The 23,339-nt window shown below is 42.8% G+C and overlaps 2 protein-coding genes and 1 long non-coding RNA gene across 5 annotated transcripts in view; 1 reads left to right on the top strand and 2 right to left on the bottom strand.

Annotated features, from left to right (window-relative positions):
* Positions 1 to 449: 449 nt before the first annotated feature.
* On the bottom strand, positions 450 to 4,908 carry SOWAHC (sosondowah ankyrin repeat domain family member C). Its single transcript, XM_057743693.1, has one exon. The coding sequence runs from the start codon at positions 4,237 to 4,239 to the stop codon at positions 3,073 to 3,075; it is 1,167 nt and encodes a 388-aa protein (XP_057599676.1). The 5' UTR covers positions 4,240 to 4,908; the 3' UTR covers positions 450 to 3,072.
* Positions 4,909 to 5,069: 161 nt separating this feature from the next.
* Positions 5,070 to 23,339, top strand: part of SEPTIN10 (septin 10) — a 59,390-nt gene continuing 41,120 nt past the window's right edge. Inside the window, exons 1-2 of one of the 3 annotated variants that reach the window (XM_057743691.1) lie at positions 5,070 to 5,285; positions 6,912 to 6,990. Coding sequence is in view for 2 of the 3 variants with exons in the window: in XM_057743690.1 (XP_057599673.1) it covers positions 5,259 to 5,285 (27 nt within the window). In the remaining variant the exon portion in view is untranslated. The remainder of the gene's footprint in view (positions 5,286 to 6,911; positions 6,991 to 23,339) is intronic. The other 2 variants (XM_057743690.1, XM_057743692.1) reach the window with 2 other exon arrangements.
* Positions 19,832 to 23,339, bottom strand: part of LOC130857851 (uncharacterized) — a 55,198-nt gene continuing 51,690 nt past the window's right edge. Inside the window, exon 7 of the long non-coding RNA XR_009054876.1 lies at positions 19,832 to 20,641. This is a non-coding gene — a long non-coding RNA (uncharacterized LOC130857851). The remainder of the gene's footprint in view (positions 20,642 to 23,339) is intronic.

Genomic DNA, 23,339 nt, shown 5'->3' with positions numbered 1-23,339 from the left:
CACTTTCCACCCACTTTTCGATTTTTTTTTTTATATTGAGATACATGAGCCGTTTGTATATTTTGGAGATTAATCCCTTGTCGGTCCCTTCATTTGCAATTTTTTTTAAGGTAGTGGTAGAGGTACTACCCTCTCCCCAAGCTGATTCCTCCACCACTGGTGCCCAACTACAGCACCTATGCCAAAATTTGGCAATTCAAAGTGCAGAAAAGATAATGTTGGGGAGAAGCATTGAGTCTTGAGATCTTATTGTCATTTCTTTGTGACCCTGAATAGCATCAACCTTCATTCCCTTATCTTAAATTAGGGATATGCGGGCAGTGATTTAAGGGATAGAAAAAGGATCAAATAGATGGAAACTTCAAAAAGCATTGTATAAAATATAAAACGGCATACAGGCAAAAAATATATAAGACTATAGGAGATTTAGACAATTCAGAGGAAAAAAATCTAGTGTGAACCTTTTATTCTGACATAACAAACTTTACAAATTTTACATTCTAAACTTCCAAAGTTTCTGTGATTTGAAAAATAAAAGACAAGGCATTGTGGACTCCAAGATTTCAGGCATGAATAAGTGCCATTTTTCAAGTTTTATAAGCTAACTGCACTCTATACACCATAAAAGTGAAGAGACCTGTGAGAAATTCACTAGTTTCCAGTGCACCTGTAAGAAACACATGGACACACCCAGATTTTCTAACCACAGTTTCACCTCAAAGACCTCTGAGAAACTGACATACATGTTTCCATTAATGGTAGGCACAACTCCACAAACAACAAATTACACAAATCACTTCTTTTTACACTCTCAATTTGGAAATTGAAAAATAAGAGGAACAGAGTTAAGTAGATGAAAATGCTGCACTTACTGGTCACAAGTATATCATGACAAGGAATGCTAAAGTAATTCCCCTAGGAATGATTTTTGAAATTTTAAAGTATATTTTATTATAAAAGTTAAAATCTTTAATGTGAAAAGCAAGTTTAGTATTGACTCAATCTCTAAAGACCAAGCAAATTATAGATTTTGTGCAATTAGGCACTAACATTCACAATTAAGAGATTAACACTGACTGTTCAGTAGAACATGGAGGTGGTTCTGTAGTGTTTTTATGGTTCACTTTGGCTTGACCTGTCCTTGAAACCTAAGACTCAGTGAGAAGTTACAATTTATCCTGCACTAGATATAGGCAATGTATGATTCAGAACAAATGACTGCTTTTCACCTTCAAGGAACCTAATTTTAATTTATACAAAATTAGATTGTTTTTCACCCACATGTATGGATAAAAGTGCTTCTAAAACGTATACAGCCCACTTTCATCCTAAAACAAAAGTAAAGGCACACAAACGGACAATGGTTTATATATTTTATGTGAATGTTTTTCATTATTCTTTAAACAAATTTAATTGCCATCTAGAGAGGTGTGACCAACTTGTTACAAATTGCTACAACTTGGGAAATTAAAGATCTAAGAACTCTCTAAACACTGCAATTCTGTGCAATTCATGTATTGGTTCATTCATTCTGCAAGCTGTTAACTCACTCTGTCATCTCTATTAGGTTGCAATACTTATGTTTCAGCAACTATGAGACCAAAAAGACCAAGGGAGAAGGATGTTTTGGAATTAGTCTCCTGCAAGTTGTTTTGAATCTTGTTACAAATGAATTTAATATGCTTGTGAGTTAAATTTAACAATAATTATTAAGATATTCACCCTAACATATTTTAATGAAATGTAAGAAAAGAACCAGTTAAACAAGTCTTTAATTTTAATGACATATATAAAGGGATTCAATACCCAGCAGCATTTAAATATAGAAATAGTCCCATCTATTCTCTTTTCCCTTTTATAAAGTGCTATTTTTAACTGGGTAGATTTACTAACCAGCTTTCCAATAATTTCACTCTGTCTCTAATAGATTCAAGAAAACGTTGAAAAATGGAAAAGATTTAGTACTTTAAAATTTGCAAAACATTGCTACAAACTATTGAGACTACGAATGTATTTCATTAGTAAAATAAAAAGTGTACCTTATGTGAGAATCATTAAGTTGATTTAATAATTACTTCACAGAAGCATCAGCTCACTAACATTTATGTCAATTTTTGCTAATCATCTAACACAGAAACAGTTTCTGTAAGCAATTCAACTCTAAGCACCGTCAAATAGGGTCATGTCAAGTAGAACCAACAGTTATATGATCCCCAGGATAAAAACTCTGACAAATTCAGACGTTTAGAAAAGCAAAACAAGTTAGTGAGAATCAGAACGAGGCAATATTTACTTAAAAGTACCATAGGTTGTTAAAAGCATTTTCTTTAAATAAAAACTTGTGTAGTTATAATGTACCTTAATATTGAGTGTAGTGGTATTAGAGTTAAGAGGAAACCACACAACAGAGAAACTGAAAAGTGAATGTTGCCTGTTTCTTTAGCTCAGTGATTAAAGCTGAAATTGCTTTTGAAAAGTTGAACACTACTTACAAGTAGGGTACCAACAGAATTCCCCATTGTATTCACATTATCCTCTAACTAGTATTTGTGCACTTCAACTCTGACCTGACCTTCATTAGTATCTTAAAAAGCAAATGCAATTAGTAAAAAGATAGGGCAGTATGTAGTTTTGTTCACATGTACAAATACTACCAGTTTCATTGGAATTTGCATTTCCTGTTGCTCTTGGAAGAGTTAACCACTTTTAAAAACAGATACAATAAATTCGCAATACTCCTTACTTTGCATGGCATCCAACAATGTTTACATCAAAGGAACCCTCAATCATCAACTCTGTACCCGATTAGATAAATTTTTAGTACTTAAAAACAGGGACTCCAGGGCAGAAGGATGGCAGGGAGAAAAGAAGCCTAGGTCAAGGTTTGAGGAACTGCTTGGAAAACCTCTGCAGTCATACTGCTAGGGAGAATTCCTCCCCATCCTTTCTAAACCCTCCAAGTAAGAATGCAACATTTAGCTTAAGCCTTTTCTGGTCTCAATTCCTTGTCTGCATCTAGTACCCTAGTCCTGACGACAAACAAGTCTCAGAACTTTCTAAAAGAAATTATTTTTACCCAAATACATTGGACTTGGGTCTCAATTTGAATGAGGATGAGTGGCCTTTAAGAGACCGGTCCTCCTCTTCATCCTCCCCCTCCTCCAGGGGCTGCTCCGGGTCTCTGAAAGAGGGTGTAGTGTGGATGATCTGAGTTCGGAAGCGGATTCTGTTGAGTCTGGGTTTCATCCGCCCACTAGAGCTGCCAGAGGCTTTGCGACTGGGCTCCTTTGCTTTCCCCGCAGCCAATCCCTCGGCCAGGTGATGGTGATGATGGTGGTGGTGGTGGTGGTGATCCCCGCCGTCCTCCAGCGCGTGCGAGAGCCTGCCGGAGATGAGGTTCGAGGGCAGAACCCTCGAGAGCCTCCAGCGCCCTCCCCCACTGCCTGCCGCGCTCTCGACTTCGTCCTCGTCCAGGGCGCCCACCAGGGTCCGGATCTCCTCTGCGGTGCTGGGGCTCAGGTACTGCGAGGCCTTCCTGCCGCTGTAATCGCGCACGTCCACGTCCGCGTCGTAGGCCCCGACCAGCAGCTTCACCACCTCCACGTGCCCGTGCATGGCCGCCAGGTGCAGCGCGGTGTAGCCGCCGCTCGTGCGCGCGTTGATGTTCACCGGCAGCCGGTGCTGGCCGGCGAAGCGCACCAGCAGGGCCAGCAGCTCCTGCCGGCCGTGCTTGGCCGCCCAATGCAGGCAGGTGAAGCCGGTGATGAAGTCGCGCTTCGCCAGCAGGCCGGGCTCGCAGGCCAGCAGCCCCTCCAGGCTGTCCCAGCGGCCGTCGGCGGCCGACAGCATCCACGCGTGCTCCAGCGGGTCCAGCGTCAGCGCGCCCGCGCTCTCCTCCTCGGCCGCCGCGCCGTCGGCGCCTCCGGGGCCGCGCCGCAGCTGCGGGGAGGCGCCTGCCGCCTCCCGAGGCGCGGGGCGGCCGGGCCGCAGCGCGGGGGACACATCCCCCGGCGCCTCGGGCCGCGCGCCTTCCTCCGCGGGGCCGCTGCGGGGCCGCCTCCCCAGGGGCGCGCTCGGGGCGCCGTCCACGGGTTCGCAGGGGACGGCCGCCGCGTCCCCCGGCTCCCTGAGGCGGCCGCGGGCACCGGCGCGCTGCTCGGGCAGCCCGCCCAAGGCGCCCTCGACGGGATGCTGCAGCTTGGGCTGGTCCCGGGCCCCGCACTCCGTCGGACCCTCCATCCGCGGCCGCGCACTTCGCCGATTCCGGACAGACGCGGCCAGCGGCTTCTTAGGTTCCCTGCGCGAGGCTGCGGCCAGACTAGCCGCCACCGCCCCCTTGCCGCGACCGCGGACACGCCCCCACCGGACGGCCCCACCCACTTCCGGCCTTCTAGCAGGCCGCTTTACCACTCCCGCTGGCCCCGCCCCGCCCCGCTCCGCCCCCTTTAAGTCTCCGCGCAAGCCGCAATCTGTGTTCTACCCGGAGAACACGCCCCGGCCCCACCCACTTCCGGCCCGTGCGCCATCCTCAATGGCCGCTCCCGCCTGAGGACACGCCCCTACCCCGCCCATTTCCGGCCCCCGCACCGGCCGCAATCTGCGCGCCAGCTCCCGGCGGTCTGAAAAGCCGTTGCTGCTCTTCCGCGCGTCTTTCACCTCATGTCCCGAGTGTGCTCCATACTCTCCCCGGCACTGACTAGTTGTCCTCTAAAACGTCCGGGCACTCCTGTGACAGGCCCGTTTCACACGCGCGGAGTCTGGGCGCGGTGGCGATACGAGGCCCGCCCCGGCCCCCAGCTCACTGAGGCCTCTGGACCTCTCTTCTTACCTCCCCTCCCCTCCCTCCTAGACCCCTTCCCCCGGCGCCATCCAGCCCGCGCCCCCACGTTACTGAGGCCGCGGGACCCCTCCTCTCAGTTCCCCTCCCCTCCCGACTGGACCCCGCCCCGCTCCACGCCCCCCACGCCACCCCGCCCGGCCTCTTACGTCACTGAGGCCGCAGGACCCCTCCCCTCAGCCCACCTCCCCTCCCGATCGGACCCCGCCCGCGCCACGCCCCCCGCGCCATCCTTCCCGGCCCCTCACGTCACTGAGGCCGCCGAACCCCTGTCTCCGGAACTCCCTCCCTCCCTCCCGGACCCCCGCCCGCCCGCCCCGCCCCGCCCCGTCCCCAGCGCCCCTCAGCCACCGGACGCGGAGCTCCGCAGGCCGCCGCCGCCGCCTCGCTGGCCCTTCGCCCGCCCAGCCCCGCCCGGACCATGGCCTCCGAGGTGGCGCGGCACCTGGTGAGTCCGCCGACCCTACCCCGCCAACCCCCGCCCCGGGACCCCCGCCCTCCTGTCCCATCCCGCTTCCTCGGGCGGCCCCTCTCGGCTCCCGGCTCTCGGCGGCCGGGGCTTCGCGGGGCTTCCCGTCTTCCCCGAAGTTGAGTCTGAAGCTGGGGCAGTTTCTGTAACGGTCCCGAAGGCGCGCGAGCGGGGCCGGTGGCGGGGCGACCCACTGGACTCGGCCTCCCCGACCTTCAGAAGCCCCCCATTTTAACCAGTATTGATCTCCTTCCGATCGGAGCCTCTTTTTCCCCGCCTTGACGCCCTTGTCCGTTAAAAGAACAGATTTGACTGATTTGTTCAGTGTTCTGTACCTTTCAGGTCCCTTTTATACACTGGTCTCATTTCAGAGTAAGCCGTGGGATGGTCACAGTTGTGTTCTCGGCCATACCAAGCTGGTCTTTGCCCTTTTCACTCTCATTCTCTTCTAAGAGTCAGTGGAGTGTTGCAGACGCTACACGGTGTGGAAGGACCACTTGTCTTTTGAAAATTTTGTTTTAACTTCTGATACTGTAAATATCAGTGGTTGTAATTCGTGTGAACAAAAGCTCTTTGGGAGCCCGAGACCACAAAGTTTGAAAAGTGCTGGTCTAGGTAGTCTCCTAGATTAGAAATTTAGCTTGTAGGAACCTAAGAGGTTAGGTGATGTGTCCAAAATCACACAGCCAGTTTCTTTGATGGAGCCTGGAGGAGGATTTTTCTCCTGATTCAGCCCAGGTCTCTGTCCCCTCTGTTCCGTTGTTAGAGAAGTCTCAGCTTTTCAGTCTGGGCTGCCTTGTTACAGTTACTGTGTTTATGTGCACGCGTGGGTGAGGAAAATGTGTTTTAAACTCTTTGGTTCAGAGTGAAGTTTAATATTCAGAATTAAATTTGGGCTGAAGAGAGTTTAATCATTTAATTGATATTGGATTTCTTGTCATTTGCTGTGCTTATTTTGCAATAAGGTTACCTTTAAACTTTTTGAGATAATTGTAAATTCATGTGCAATTGTGAGAAATAACAGAATTCCCCTGTACCCGGTTTTCTTTAATAATATGTTGGAAAACCATAGTAAAGACCACAACCAGGACGTTGACACTGATTCCTTGAAGGCAGAGAACTTTCCACAGAACCCTTCCCTTGTCCTTTTGTAGCCACACCCACTTCATTTCCACTCCACCTCTTCAACCCCTAACAACTATTATAATCTGTTATTTCTACAGTTTTGTCATTTCAAGACTGTTGTATAATGGGATCACCCAGTATGTAACCTTTGGGGATTGGATATTTCTCATTCAGCAACATTCTCTGGAGATTCATTCCGGTTGTTGCAAGTATCATTAGTTTGTTCCCTTTAATTGCTGAGCAGTATTACATGGTGTGGATATACCACACTTTGTTTGAAGGACACCTAGCTTGTCTCCATCTTTGGGCTATTATGAGTAAAGCTGCTTTAAACATTCCTGTATGGTAACATGTATTGTAACATAAGGAAGATGTAAGTCTTCAGTTCTCTGGGATTCACATGGCAGTTGCATGTTTAGTTTCATAAGAAATTGTTAAACTGTTTCCCAGAGTTTATGCATCATTTTCCATTCCCAACAGCAATGTATGTGAGATCCGTTTCTCCACACCCTCACCAGCACTTCGCGTTCCTGTTTTTTTTATTTAGACATTCCGATAGGTATGTAATGATATATTGTGGTTTTAACTTGCATTTTTCTAATGGCTAGTGATGTTAAACATCTTTTCATGTGCTTGTTTGCCATCTGTATATTCTCTTCATTGACATGTCTTCATTTCTTTTGTCCATTTGCTAATTGAATTTTTTTTTACTGCTGATTTTAGAGGTTTTTAAAATATAGTTCTAGATATCAGTCCTTGATATGTGGTTTGCAGATTTTTTTCTCATTCCTTGTGTGTTTTTTTTCATCCTCTTAATCTTCTGCAGAGCAAACATTTTTAGTTTTGATAAAATCCATTTTATCAGTTTTTCCTCCCATGAATTGTACTTTTGTGTCAAGTCTAAGAATCCATTGCCTAACCCAGAATACCAAAGCCCATGACACATTTTGAGTTAATTTTTGTATAAGGTATAAGAGTAGGTCACGGGTCATTTTTGGCTTATGGGTGCTTCAGCATTTGTTGAAAAGGCTGTCTATCCTCTATTGAATTGCTTTTGCAATTTTGTCAAAAATCAGTTGAGCGTGTTTGTGTGGATCTCTGTAGTATGCAGTCTTGATTCCTGTAGCTGTATAAGTAAGTCTGGAAATAGAGTAGACTGATTCCTCTCATTTTATTCTTATATTTCAAAAAATTTTTGGCTATCCTAGTTTCTTTGCCTTTCATTATAAACTTTAGAATAGTCTTGTCTACCTACAAAGAATTTTGCTGGGATTTTGATAGCTATTGCATTCAGTCTATATATTAACTTAGGGAGAGGGAGTTTTAAACTTATAAATTTAAATTCCTTAATAGTTATTTGGCTATTCATGTTATTTCACATTGGGTGAGTTGTGATGGTGTGTGCTTTTGTGATCCATTTCTTCCAAGTTGTCAAATTTATGTGTATAGAGTTGTTCATAATATTCTATTATCCTTTTGATTTCTTCAGTCTGTAGTGATAGTCCTTGTTTCATTCCTCATATTAGTAATTTGCACCTCCCGCCTTTCTTTGTCAGTCTTGCTAGAAGTTTGTCAATTTCATTGATCTTTTCAAAGAACTGTTTCTGTTTCATTGGTTTTTCTCTATTATTTTTCTATTTTCAATAAACTAATTACTGATCTCATCTTTATTTCCTTTGCCTGCTTTTGGTTTATTTTGCTCTTCTTTTTCTAAGTTCTTGAGGGGAGATCTTAGATCACTGATTTGAGACTTTTCCTCCTTTCTCACATATGCATATGGTGTTAATGAATTTCCCTCTCAGGCTTTAGCTGTGTCCCACAGATTTTGGTATGTTATATTTTCATTTTCATTCTACCTTTATTTTTTAAAGAGCTCTGTGTTAAATCTCACTTGAAACTTGTCAGGTTTCAGACCGTTTTTTTTCCCCATAGAAGAGGACATTGAGACTCAAAGATATGTTGTACAACACAGGGAGTATAGCCAGTATTTTGTAATAAGTATAAATGGAAACTAACCTTTAAAAATTGTATTGAAAAGACTCGGGGCTTCCCGGGTGGTGCAGTGGTTAAGAATCTGCCTGCCAATGCAGGGACATGAGTTCGATCCCTGGACCTGGAAGATCCCACATGCCACAGAGCAACTAAGCCTGAGGGCCTAGAGCCCATGCTGTGCAACAAGAGAAGCCACCGCAATGAGAAACCCTTGCACTGCAAGGAAGAGTAGGCCCTGCTCGCCACAACTAGAGAAAGCCCTCACGCAGCAACAAAGACCCAGTGCAGCCAAAAATAAAATTTTAAAAATGAATAAATAATAAATCTTAAAAAAAAAAAAGACTCAGGGAGGTTTAGTGTATGCTTAAGGAATTACAGCTAGTGATGATGATGAGGTCTGCTTTTGGCCATATTGTGTCTGCCACTCTCTCCAGCATGTCCTCCATTAGTAATTGCATAATTTTATGATTCAAGATATCTTGACTGTATAGTTATTTATTACTGACTGTGATAGTGGATCTTGTAATGACATTGACTACGTTCTCCTGTCTCCTGAGAAACACGCTCATAATTTTCCACTTCTTCAGACTATCCTTACCGAAGCTTTTAAATAGTCTCCAGATCTTTTCAACTTCTGCCTTTGTCATTTCCTGTTTCAGATGCAATGATTCTGAACTCTTATGTTTATTTTTTGGTTATCGTTGAGTGAGGATAATTTTTGTATCTTAGAAGCTTCCCTCATTTGTTTTACTGTCTTGATGTTGTGACTTTTGATTCTTCTCTTTTATGTCCTGGAGTTAATTACCACCTCAGTGCCGTGTGTTTCTGAGCTGGAGAGACATCCCTTCCCACTGGTCCAGGACCTGTAAGATCATGAAAGACCAAAGTTCCTGTCCCGTCTTCTCTGAAGCTTTCCCAGAGTGCTTTAACCCATGGCAGTCTGTCAAACTGCTTGTTTGCCTCTAGCCATGTGCTTCCTTGCAATACCTCCTAACATGTTTTATATTGTTACTTAACTTTCCACATCAATTAAATTTTAGTGAACCTTGCATTTCCCCCACCCCCTCAATTAAATGATCAGTATTCAGGAAAAGCAACCTGTAATATTCTTTGTATCCTCCATAGCCGTGATTTATACATCTTTGAGGACAGGTGTTGATTATTTTTTATATGGGAAATATGTTCACCTTGAATCATTTTATTGTTGAATGTTACACACATAGGTTATAAATTCTTACATGCAGCCAGGAGATGTTAGTCTGCATTTTTGTTCTAACAAGGCTCCATCTTCCTCCAAGCCTTTGAGGTTTTCCTAAGCTGATTTTGATCCTAACATAGTACCAGACTATAACTGTTTGTATTGATTATTTATTTATTTATTTATTTAGGTGTGTGGGAAAGGATGAAGAGTGTGTTTTAAAATTTTAAATTTTACTATAGAATAAATTTCCTCCTCTCAAGAATATTTATTTTTAACCATACTAAATCTAATTTTCTCTGCTTAAAATTTTAAGTATTCCTAGTATCAGATACCTGAGTCTCAAAGCTTTTTCAGTGAGAACTTTAATTTTTACACTTTATTTTGATCATATCTGGGAGGAAGTTTGATTTAGATGATGCTTTATTTTAAAATTTTATTGAACACCTTTTACGATTTGTGACTACCACTGATTTGAAGCTCACAGAAATAAGAAGCTCTCAGTCTCAATAACATAACTGCAAGATTAAAAACTACCATTTTAAATACCTTTAAAACCAATCATGATGTAGTATGCTTACAATTTTTTATTAGTACTTTTAGTAAATATGCATATTTTGCTCGAGTATTCTTCCTGTCTTTGAAATTTTGTATTTAGCAGTTACACTTATTTTAAATTAACTACTTTCTTTGTATTTCTCAAAAAGTCTGGAGATTTCTTCATTGAGGATTTAGCTGAAGCGGTTTAGATACAATAGAACTCAAAGTTCATGACATTATGTGATTCGTTCCAGAACTAGTCATTGTAAAGGTGAACTTTTGTGTGCTAATCTAAAAGTTGTCCAGAATTGTGTTTTCGTGGCCTGCTTTTCCTTGTTTGTTTGTGTTGGTTAATTTAAATGGTGTCACACAGATGCACATGCTCCCTTTTGGCTGTATTCAGACTTTCCTGTCAGACAAATGAAGGTGTGTAGTTTTAGTTTCACTAGGTTAGAGAAGCTATGAGTCCTGGGTTTTCTGGAGCAGTGCCAGGTGTCTTTCCAAGTACAGGATACTTTTAGACCATGTGTTTGGAGCATCTGTTTTGAGAAACATGGTGACCATATTCTCTCAGAAGCCATGATTGACTATATTGGGAATTCTAGAATTTTCAGATTTCTTTTAGTCTGCTTTTTCCGACACTAGAAAATTTTAAATTATGAAATAAATAAATTGTTGGGGCAATTTTAAAAAAATGAACCGGGTTTTGAGACTACAAAAGGAAGGTAGAGTCAAACAGAGCATGTGAAAGATTTTTGAAATGCAGCCTTTGGGAGAAATGAAGCAGAGGAAAATGAACCTAGGTGTCAGACTTTCATTCCCATTTCTTTGTGTTGCAAGGGAAGATGCTTGGAGACTCCAGAGGACGTGGCACCTGTGCCATATGAACACAGAGGGCTGAGGCTGTGGATCCTCTGTTAGGGGAGAGGGATAAATATACACCCTCTCAGCTGTGTTCCACTTAAGACCATCCCGAATCTTTTTCTGTTTAAACAATCCTAAATACTCTGACATCTAGGCCTAAGACAACTGACAGATGGAAATGTAAGCATATGGCAGTTTAGTAGAGGTTGCATGGTAATCATTTAGTTCACAAAGGATGTATTTCAGAAATGCTTATTACCAGAAGTAGAAATTATATAGGAGGAATTGGGTTGTTCTCTGGGAGGTCAGACCTGAGTAATATAACTGAGGTAGGAATTAAAATTATGCCATATATTTGAAAAAATAAAATATGCATCATGAGAAGTAAAAGGAGTTAAGGTTGGGGAAAAGGAGAAGAGGTAATTTATGTTTGAGATTTGGGTGTGGGAGGGACCAGGAGGACGGGCTGGCCCTGCAGGTTCTTGCCAGGTATGATGGGTTCCCCAGCCCCTCGAAGCTAGTTTCAGGCAGCCTAGCATCACATAACCATAGGGCTTACCAAAGATAAGGTGGGAAAGCTGTGGGATGTCTTCTCTGGAGAACTGGATCAAGGTTATCCTACCCTCTACTTGGACCATGTTTGTGGAGACAGTGAGGACTCCTTTGCTCTCATTAGACAGTGTGGTAAGTGTAGAGAGAGGTCATAAGTAGTGAAATGCTAGATAGAGAGTATACTGATGGATACTATAAATGTTTTGTGAGTGGTCTCTACTCCAGCTTTTTCATGGACAAATACAAGTTATGTTTAGCCGAGTGTATACTCTTTAAGTGGAATATTACTTTGAGTTATTAATTAAGACAGGATTGCTTGAATGATTTTCAAAAATTACAAGATGTCCTTGTATAAAGGAGCTTTGTTTTAAGATGAGTTAACTGGGGATGTCCTGTATGTGTAGGTGGGAAATTATCCTCATTGGCAAATTGGTAGCTAGTATGCTCAATCTGCAGGGCAGCGACTCAGGGCTTCAGAAACAAAGGCATTGAGTTGTCTTCACCGTCTTCTCTTGTGAAAGTATAACTAGCTTAGGGAAGGTTAGTCAGAGGTCACTTTCCTAACACCTGGTGAGGTCTCGGGAACAGAGAAAGGAGTTTGATTAGAAGTGAACACAAGTTGGCAGTTGATTTAGGACCAACCTGGGTGAAGAGACTGGAGTGCAGGACAGTGTGGAGAGGGCTACAGAGGAAGGTGTGAAAATTCTGCATGCAAATGTCGCTTGTTTCAGGGTTTATCTAGAGCAGTAATTCTCTACTATTTTTCATTATTGACCTTTCTGGAGAAAAATGAAATTTAAGTCAAATTAATTAATAACATTTAATTAGTCATTAAATTAATGGATCCAACTAATTAAGTTTTCCCTAATGAGAGGAATTCAGTACTAAAAAATACATTTTTTTAGATAGGGTTGTTTGAGCTTTGAAGGTCCACAAACCACTGATTTTTTTTTTGTTTTGGTCCCCCAGGAACCAATTTCTACCACCTTTGTGGTGGGGGGGGATACCCCCATTGAGAATGCATGATCTAGAGTTAGTCTTTCTAGGAATAGGGCAACAAATGTGCTTTGTCTGCTGCTGGATGTGAAAACTTAGTCTAAGACTGTAAATAGTCTATACATTATGGGTTAAATAAGGCATTTGTGAATCTACTCAGGACCTTAACTGTAATGCTGTTTCTATGGAAACTGTATTCTAAATCCAAGAAGCTTACTAAAAGGAACTTTTGTAAAATGCAACCTATATGTGAGATTGTGATTTGTACTAGCTTTAAATTACATAAAGAGTGAAGCCTTTTTGTAGAGCTCAATTTTAAGCTGGTGGTGCAGTGGTTAAGAATCCGCCTGCCAATGCAGGGGACACGGGTTTGTGCACTGGTCCAGGAAGATCCCACATGCCTCAGAGCAACTAGGCCCATGCGTCACAACTACTGAGCCTGCACTCTAGAGCCCACGAGCCACAACTACTGAACCCATGTGCCACAACTACTGAAGCACCTGCTCTCCGCAACTAGAGAAAGCCCGTGCATAGCAACAAAAACCCAGCGCAGCCAAAAATAATAAATTAATTAAAAAAAAGGAAGAGATGGCCATTGATCAGCAGAGAAGTAATATTTTAGGCAGGAACAAGATTCATCATCTCAGACTCAACCTCTATACTCAAACTATCACGAGATGCCTTTCAGTGGTATTTGCCAGTCATGAAAAAATAGCTTTAAAATTTAATGTGTATTTTTTGAAAACTAAAGGAAACTTTAACCATTATTTTCACCTTCTTTAGATATATCTTTACTTTTTTAGTGGTCTAGTAATCTCTAAAGATCTTTACAAACATTGAAGTACTCAAGGTATATTTTTGTATGGGACACCACTGGGGTAGCTGAATGCTCCCTGTGCTACTGTGCATTCACGTGGGCAAGTGCTTGACTTGCATATTACATGCCACGCCCCCCTCCCCCTGACCCAGTGAGCCTAGTGCTGTTATCTCTGTTTTGGGGAGTAAGAGTTAACTTTATCAGAATTTCTTGAATAGGCTGTCTCTTGTTTTGCTCCTGTTGTGCTGGTACCTCTTTGCCCCATGCCCTGGCACATGGCTCTGGCAGCTGCTTAGTGCTCTAGACCTTGTATCTCTTGCCACCATAGGCAGTTAATTCCAGAGGCTTCTTAAGCCATACATTTACACTGATGTCATGTTAACCCTTCTCTCTTGTGATCTGGGTCATTGAGACAATTTCTAGGGACTTTCTGTTTTGGGAAAAGATAGGCTGCTTGTCATATAGTAACAGAGATTCTGTTGTGTGAAAAAATTATAATTTACAGTTTCCACATGACTCTGAGAGCCAAAAGAACCTAATACTGAATTATAAGTTGAACAGTTGGAGAAAATATTTTAATCTCATTTTGTATTTGCATACTTTGCTATATATTTTCTTTTTTATTGCTTCTCACAAATAATCACACATGTATCATCTTAATCATTTAGTTTGTCTTCTTGTTAGCTACTGCTTTCCAATGTATTGATTACTTACTTTTAGTTAGAAAATTGTTATATCTTTTCACTTTTTTATTAAGCTATAATTTATGCACAGTAAAGTTTACTTTTTTAGTATAAAGTTTCATGAGTTCTGATGAATGCATACAGTTGTGTAACCACAACCACAATAAAAAATGTAGAACCTTCCATCATCTTCCACCCCACATTCCTTGGCTTCCTGTAGTCCTCCTCCTCGTCTCTGACAGTCACTGGTCACTTTTCTGCCCTTATTGCTTTGCCTTTACCAGAGCATCATACATGCAGGATCCTCATAGCCTTTGAGCTGGCTTCTTTAGCTAAGAGCAGTGCCTGTGAGGTTCATCCATCATGTTGTTCATGTTCCTCTCGCCAAGTAGTATTCCATTGTGTGGATAAGCCACAGTTTACTCTGCTTATCCAGTTTCCAGTTGAAGAACATCTGGACTGTTCCCAGTTTTTAATTAAGTTACTGTATACATACATTTACACACAGGTTTTTATTTGAATATTAGTTTTTATTTTACTTGGGTTAATATCTAGGAGTAGGATTGCTGAATATGGTGTGTTTCAACCTTAGAAACTGCCAGACTGTTTTCTAAAGCGTTTGTGCCAAAATTTGCATTCCCACTAACAATGGCTCTGCATCCTTGCCAGACAGTTTTTTTTAAAGTCATTCTGATAGGTAGGTAGTGATATCTTGTGTTTTAATTTGCATCTATCTAATGACTAATGATGTTAGACCTCTTATCATGTGCTTATTTGCCATCCCTGTATCCTTGGTGAAGCATCTGTTCCAATCTTTTCCCGTTTTTTTTAAATTGAGTTACTGTCTTTTGAGTTGTACAAGGTTTAAAAAATATATAGATATTTCTGACATAAGTCCTTTATGAGATAAACGATTTACAAATCTTTTAAACAAGCATGTGTCTTGTTTTTTCATTCTCTTAACAATGTGTTTTGAAGAGCAGAAGTTTTTTAGTTTATTAGATTCATCATTTTTTTTTTGCTGCGGATCATGCTTTTGGTATTGTAGCTGAGAAATCTTTGCCTAACCTAAGGCCACAAAGATTTTATACTTTTTCTTCTAGAAATTTTAGGCCTGCAATCCATTTTGGGGTAATTTTTGTATGTGGCGCGAGATTTTTTTTTTTTTTTTTTTTTTGATTGTGGTAGCCCAGTTCTTCTGGCTGAAGCCTGTACTCTCCATTGAGCTGACTTGCACATTGTTGAGACTCTGCCCCACTGCTCCCTGATTGCTCTGGGTTACGCCCCCTCTGCCCCTCGTGGCATTTACCACACTTTGCCTTCTTCAGACCCTCACACCTGCCTGGAGAGGAGGAGCCTCTGTGGGGACCAGGGCAAAGGGGGCTGGCAGGGGCTGTGTGTGGAAGCTTCCTGTCGTCCATGGACACCCTCGAAGTGCAGAGCCCCAAGGGGAGGTAGCCGTCTCTCACCCTGGAATGGTGCAGGCTTTGATTCTCCCAGGCTGGCTACTGTGTGGCTCACCCCTCAGCGTCGAGCTGCCTGTGAAACGTCGCCTGCCTCGGGGCTTGATGGGCTTCCAGCGCTTGATCTGTGTGATCACAGGCGATTTCAGTCTCCCACTTCCTCTCCTTCACCCTACTTTAGCCTCGCCTTCTAGCGGGGAAAACCTTGATCTTGTGGTCAACAAGGGCTCCCCTGTGATCTCAGTTTCAGAATTCCACTCTGACCACACACCCCTCTTCCCGTTCACTCCATCAGGTGCTCCCAGTCTCCCAGTCCCACAGTTCTCTGATCCCACTGCCTTTCCCTTCCCCACACCTCCTCTGCGCCCTCTTGTCCCTTCACGCCCGGCTTTGAGTACGTCTTTGTAACGTGCAAGTCTTGGCTGCCTCTCTGCCTTCATTGTTCTCCCCGGCAAACCCAAGGAAGCCGGACTCCACTCCTGCATCCTCACAGCTGAATGCGATGGAGAAGTGTCGTGCTGAGTCTCCCTTCATGTCATGACCACTCGGCTCAGGAGGCCTTGATGCTGTTGACAGACTGTACCACATGTTCCTTGTTCATTCACTGTCTCATCCTTCTAGGTCGAGGGCTGGCAAACATTTTCTTTAAAGTGTCAAATAGTAAATGTTTTCAGCTTGGCAAGTCATGTGGTCTCTGTCACAACTACATAACTCTACATTGTTTCCTGAAAGCAGCCACACACAGTTGGTCAAGGAATGGGAGTGGTACTCGCTCTCTTCCAAATGCTTTCCTCCAGGACTCCACACTTTTCTCTCACCCTCTTTGGCTGTTCCCTCTCAGTCACCTGGACTGGTTGCAACCAGTGCCCCAAACTTTGTGTGAGAGCCCCCCACCCAGGGCTCAGTTCTGGGATCCCTTCTCTCTTCTAAGTACCTTCACTCCCTGGGTGATTGACCTTGTCTTACAGCGTTGAGTACTCGCCGTGTCTGGATGACGTCACAGTTGTTACCTCCAGTCCAGGTATCTCTGCTTTCTCCACTTGTGTACCCAGCTACCTACTCAGGACCTTCACGTGAGTGTCCACTAGGCATCTCCAGTTCCAAAGAGAACCAGTCTTCCCTAACCCCCCTCCTTCTACAGTCTTCCCAGTTCCAGGAAAGGAAGCTCTCTCCTCCCCGTTGCTCAGCCCCAGGACTTTGGAAGCATTCTCCACATCGCTCCACATTCCACACTGAGCCTTCAGCAAGTTCTATTTGCTCTACCTTCGAGGTAGATCCAGAGTGTGTCAACATCTTTCCTCTTCCATCCCTAAAAGATTGTCATGATCGCTTTCCTGGATTAATGCAGCAGCCTTGTACTTTGTCCCCAGGCTCCCGCCTTGCCATTCTTCAGTCTCCTCTCAACATAGTAGCTGTAATGAAATCTTTTACTACAAAGACAGCTCACATCCCTATATGCTGAAAGCCCTTCAAAGCCAAGTTCTTTCAGTAGGCCACAGGAAACCTGCATGGTCTGGCACCACTCTGCCTCTCCCTCCCTCCGCTCCTTAGCCTCCTTGCTGTTTCTCGAACCTAAGAGCACACACACCTGTCTCAGGATCTTTGCAGGTGTCCATTCCCTCTGCCAGGAATGCTCTTCCTCCAGGTACCCCTTCACCTGCTCTGCTGCCTTTGCTCCTTACTGTCTTTACTGAACTGTCACCTTCCCTAACCACCCTGTTCAAAATGGTACCCTCACCCATGCCTCCTCCCCATCTCCTATCCCCATCCCCTTTCCTGCCTTATTTCTCTGTATTGAATTTATTATTCTCTATTATCACATCATAGCATATGCTTTACTTTGATTTTTGCCTTTCTTCCCCTAATTGGAATGGAAGCTCCATGATGACTGTTTTTTTTTTTTTTTCTATTTTATTAAGTTATTCAGCCCCCATGCCTAGGACAGTTCCTGGAATATAGTAGGCACTCAGTTCATATCTGTTGAATAAATGCATTTTTATAGATATTTGAGGAAGACATATTTTTTTCTACATTAGTCTGTTAAATTCACATAAGTGATAATATTAATGGATAGCAAGAAGAAAAGGAGGACTTCCCTGGTGGCGCAGTGGTTAAGAATCTGCCTGCCAGTGCAGGGGATTCAGGTTCGATCCCTAGCCCTAGATGCCAGAAATGCCACATGCCTCGGAGCAACTAAGCCCTTGTACCACAACTACTGAGCCTGTGCTCTAGAGCCCCCAAGCCACAACTACTGAGCCCGTGTGCTGCAGCTACTGAAGCCCATGCGCCTAGAGCCTGTGCTCTGCAACAAGAGAAGCCACCGCACTGAGAAGCCCACGTACCGCTCACTACAGCTAGAGAAAGCCCGCGCACAGCAACAGAGACCCAATGTAGACAAAAATAAAAAAATTAAAATTAAAAAAAAGAAAAGGAAATATTTATTCTCCTCCCTCAAGAATCAGACTCTATATATGCTTGCTCATATGTATAAATAATTTTTACTTGTAACCATGGTGTCAATAAAGTCTTATGTTCTTTTTCTGCCAGTTAATATCACATATAATTTCTCTTAATTTTCATTGCTCTTCTAATTTTTTATAGCCAGTATTTCAGTATAGACTTAGTTTATGCAACTTTATCCTTCCTTTTGAAGATTTATCTTTTTCTGACTTGCAAAAATGGGATAACAACTTCTAAGCTGTTACTAGGAATATAGTATTACTATATTCTGTCTGAAAAGTAAACCTGACTGGCTTAGTGAGTTGGGCTGGGTATTTTAGTGTGGAAGAATACAAGTCTTATGGAATCAATGGACACTTTAAGAGAAATGGGAATTACCAGTGTATTTGTTTTTAATAACCCTGTAAAAATTACCTTAGATTTATTGTACACTTGACTAAAGATTCCCGTGATTAGGAGTGGAAGCACCTTGAGAGATCTGGGGGCCCATAGGAACCTTAGTCTCAAATTTTCTTTCCTGCTCAGCAGCACGGCCCATCAGTTTACCTTAGTCTAAAAGGCATGGAGGTGCTACTGGCTGCACTGGGAAGCAGAGGAAATGTCCCGCCCCACTGCCTTCTCCAGTCTCCCCCCCTGCTGCTGTCCTCCTTTCACTTAAACTGAGGCCTCCTTAGGTTACACTGCACTTACTGCAGCTTCCAGCCATGCCAGGGGTGTGCCCATGCTTTTGCACACATTGACTCCTTTTCTTCCTTTTCTGCTTTGCTAGGAAAATTCCTATTTTTCCTTCAAGGCTCAGCTCAAGCCTTTTTTTGGCAGTGCCTTCTCTGACCATGTAGGGGTCATTACACCATGAGCCACTGCTGTGTCCTGTCCATAGTTATATGCATGTCTCCCACCTATGCTCAAATTCAAATTGCAAAGATATGATATATTTACCTTTGAGCCTCAATGCCTGGGGTCCTGAAAATGTAGGCCTTTTAGTAAATACTGTGTATATTTGTAGCATAAATGAAAAGCAATGTATATTGATAGACTTCACACTTGTTCTTCAGTATTCTTTTCTTCCCCAGATGTTCCTTGTTAATTTTCAGTCCTTTTAACTAGTTCTTCTGTCTTCCCCTTTCCTAAATAATTGACTTCTCAAATTTGATTGGCTTGTTTATCACCTAGCCTGCCTGGGGCACGCTTCCTCTCCCAGCTGTTGGAACCATCTACTTTTCATTTCAGTAAGCCTTCCCACATCGACTAGGAGCAGTTGTGTTATGTCTCTCCTTAATCCATCTTGTCTGTACTTGCAGTTTTCCATAACTCATCCTTCATTCTCCATCACATCACATACTTTTTCCGCATTGTTTTCTCACAGGTATTCAGTCATACAATCGGAGTTGAAAGTGATCTTAGAAGATCAGAGTAGGAATTGGCTCCAGTTTTTCCAGGTCAGCAGCTGAATCCTTCCCGGGCAGCCCATCCCATCTTGTTAGGCAGCTCAAGACCCTCAGGAGTTTCTCCTTGTTGTGTCAGGTTGTCCTCTCTAGTTCATTCCTGGGTCCTGGTTTTTTCCTTAGGATACTCATCTCCATGAGACAGCCTATAGATGTCTGAATATGTTTTGCTGATGGTGCAATAGGCCAACAACATTGAGGAAAAGTCAGATTTCCTTAACTTAAACAGAACTAGAAAGTAATCTTTAGAAGGCTTAAAAACTTATGTGTAAGACATGAAGCCATAAGAGAACTTGTAAAAAATTTAGATTCACTTTTTAAAAAACTTGGAGTGTGGAAAGGTTTTCTAAGTTTTACATTTAAGGAAGAACCCATAGCAGAAAAGACTAATAGATTGAGCTCTATGGAAATTGAGAAGATCAGTGACAAATCAGGAAAGGACATTTGTAATACATAGGACAAGCATAGAGTTATATTCAACAGGTCTCGTTAATAAGAGAGAAAAGAATGCCGTGATAGGCAAATGGGAAAACATGAACTGGTGATGAATGAAAATATACCATGTACTTTTTAGGCCAGTAACCTGAAAAAAAGTGTTCAAAATACCGGAAATCAAATTAAGATTTCAGTTTTTGCCTAACAGATTGATACTTAAAAATTAACACCCTGTATTGATGACTATATAATGAAATGATATTTTATTTTTATAGTGATTGTGGAAATGTGAGGAGTTTGGTAATATGTTTATACCTCTGACCAGTAATTACTTCCTAGGGACTTCTTGTGAGGAAACTTACCAGATAGGTGTGCATGGTGATCGATGGTTGTACAGGTGTGTGTGGGGGTCCTCGAGGAAGAGCCAGGAGTGTTAGAGATTGCTTGGGGTGGGAGGCTAAGTGTCATGCCCCAGAGGAGAAAGGGTAGGAAGCAGAATCCACAGAGAGGGCCTCAGAGGTCATGCAATCCGCCAGAGTCTGAACCAGTGCAGTGCCTGCCAGGGCAGAAGGGCGCAGGTCCTCACACCCCCACTGTGCTCAGGCCTTGACCAGGGCTGCCTGGGAAGGAGTGGTTGGGGGTCCAGTCCTAAAGGCTCTGCAGCTGGAGGCTGTCAGCTCACTGCATTCTGTGTAGCCAGAGGGCAGCTCTTGTTGGCGGGACATCTGAGGGCCACACCTTTTGGCTGCCACAGAGGGATGTTCACTGCAGTGTTATTAAAGTGACACAATTAGAAATGGTATTTTTTTCCCTGTAATAAACATAAAATACTCCTTTTCTAGTTAAATGGGGAAAATTTCAAAATAAGATTGCATTTGTATTTTAAGCAGCTACATACACATTACTGTAAGGGTTTTTTTGAGCTTAAAATCCCTAACTCTTTTTCCTATGAATTACTATCGAGTATTTTTCCATCTTGATACTCTTTTGAGGCTGCATTTTAGACTTTTAGTTATCCTTTAACTTCTGTGTTTATTGGAGATGATGGTAAAACTGAAGTGATATTTTGATGGAAGTTGGCCTACCCTAAGCTGCCCTCGACCAAGACTGTCCTGGGAAGACAGGAGTCCAGCTTGTTGCTTCTCCTGACAGTGCCCAATCTGATTGCTTCAATTTGATTCTTTCTTTTTTCCCTGATTGTAATTGGTATCCACTGCTAGAATCATCTTCTGTATAATTTGAATAAGGTAATTTTACTACTTATTTTTAGGAAAATTTTAGATTAGCATATTAACTTTATTTTAAAGTTTACCTAAGCTGAAGATTTAATAAAATGATTTTAAATAATGCACTTGTGGAATCTTTCAAAATATTGTTTTAAGCCAAAGAACCCTGACTTCTTGAAACCCATAAATTAGGCCTAGATAACTATCTTGACCTCTCTGCTCTTCATTCTTTTTTTTTGTCTAAAGAACTCCAAGAAATACCAGAGGACAGTTTGAAAACTTTGGTTCTATTTCATCGATTAGCTTTACAAAGATAAAAACTGTGGGAAAGTGAAGTTAAAATGAAGCTATTGTAACCCAAGTCATAATTCCATTCCTCCAAAGCTCACTGTTACACTACAGGCTATGAGGCAGTTACAGGACTGTTTCCAGGAGGGTCAGAGAGTTATCAGGAAATCTGGGGTCCTGTTGTGAAAGAATCACGAATGTTTTCCCATAACTGACCTGTAGGTAAAAGGTCACCTACCACCTGTCTCCAAGGGACCCCTGGACAGATCGTGTGCCACCTCTGTTATGTTGCACATACTCCCCAAACTGCTATTTTGAAGAAGGTAGAGAACCTGATCTTCCCCAGAATGTTCTGACATTTTTTTTTTCTGTGATTCATTATATGCTACAACTTGTAAAAAAATGTTAGGCTTTGCCAGGAGTTAAAAGTACTCTATAAATTTTTTCCTTCTAGGATGTAGGTGTATAGATTTAAATACGTGTATTTGTGTATGTATTATGTATGCTTACATTTAAAATAAAAGCTACTGACTGCCATCAAGTGTAGACGGTGATTTTGTTAGGCTCCCTTGTGCCTTGGAATGAGATTTGATTGGCTGTTATGACTTATGTTTCTCCAAGGTAAGTTCATAAGATCAAGGGCCGTGTCTTTTCCTCCTGAGACCCATTTCCCGGCACCGGATTGGTACATAGTAAGGAGGTAGTCAGTGGTGGAGCAGACTGGAATTCCACTTCCAGAGTTTTTTTAAATTTAGGGTTTGCCACTAGAGGGACTAGGTCAACTCTTCTCCCCTTGTTATTTTACCTTCAATAATGTCTTCTTAATTTATTAAGAACTGTTTTCATTCTAAAAAATGTTTTGGAAATTTGACTAGTCAGGTAGTACCAGTGGAAAATATTAAAAACAACTACTTATAATACTTTTATGTGACTCATTTGTACTTCCTGATCAAAACATTTGTCCACTGAGATTTTAAGTAGGCTTTTTTGGCAGGTGTTCAGAAACACAGGAAATGAATAAACAAAAGTGGATATTTGATATGAACTTACTTAAATGACAGAAGTATAACCTTGGTTTCAGTTAAAGTTTAAAGTTTAATAATAAAGGAGTACAAAGCCTATCTCATTTTTTCTAAGCAAATTTTACATATCAATGAAACTGCTTCCTAAACAGCATTTCACAGAAATTTGCATATGCTATCCATCATATTAAAAACCCAAAACTACTTTCCTACTGTAGTTTTTTAAAGATTAATTTTCATTAGAGTTCTATAGTTGATAAAATTCAGTTAGACGTGCGGCACTCACTCCCATCCCGACGGTGGACGGACAGATGGACGCGCGGAGGCTCTGCTCTGCTGGGTTTCCCTCCCCGGCCTGCGTGGGCCCCTGAGCCGGAACTCGTGTCCTGACAGCAGGTCCCACCCTAGGCAGATACTCCAGGCCTCAGCTGCAGCCCATCTGCCCCTGCTCTGCTTCTCGCCTCTTCATAACTTTGCAGCAAGAGATGATGACCCTCTGTTTCCAGCAAACTCTTTTAGTCACCGTTCACTTCATCCAGATAAGAAATTCTGCCTCCCTTCCGGGACTTAGGGATTTTTTCCCCCTTAAATGCCACCTCGCCTGATGCTGGCCGTCCCCTGGCCCAGTGCAGTGCCATTGTCCTTCCTCTTTCTGCACGTTGCCATGACCACTGCTCTTTTCCCAGTGCTCTCACTCTGTGCTGGCTCAGAGGGAGGATGTGCCTACCCACCCATGTGACACTGTGACAGACGCTGGGGAAGTCAGGGAGGTGTGTGTATACTTAAAACCATACTAGGCCAGTTCTGGTGGACTTCGTATCATTATGTGCTTTTCACTTTTTTAATGGTAAAAACACAATCAGTGCCTGTGTGTTCACCCTGAGCCTTGGCTGTTCTCTTATACATATGGGGCCTCTTCCCACTGGC

The sequence above is a fragment of the Hippopotamus amphibius genome, chromosome 7 (assembly GCF_030028045.1).
Source record: "Hippopotamus amphibius kiboko isolate mHipAmp2 chromosome 7, mHipAmp2.hap2, whole genome shotgun sequence".
Classification (NCBI taxonomy): domain Eukaryota; kingdom Metazoa; phylum Chordata; class Mammalia; order Artiodactyla; family Hippopotamidae; genus Hippopotamus; species Hippopotamus amphibius.
Note: the sequence above shows the minus strand (reverse complement) of the source record. Positions and strands in the feature narration are given on the sequence as shown.

Bases quoted from the DNA above. Each gene is read 5' to 3' on its own strand.
- SOWAHC (XM_057743693.1), bottom strand. From the start codon at position 4,239: ATGGAGGGTCCGACGGAGTGCGGGGCCCGGGACCAGCCCAAGCTGCAG.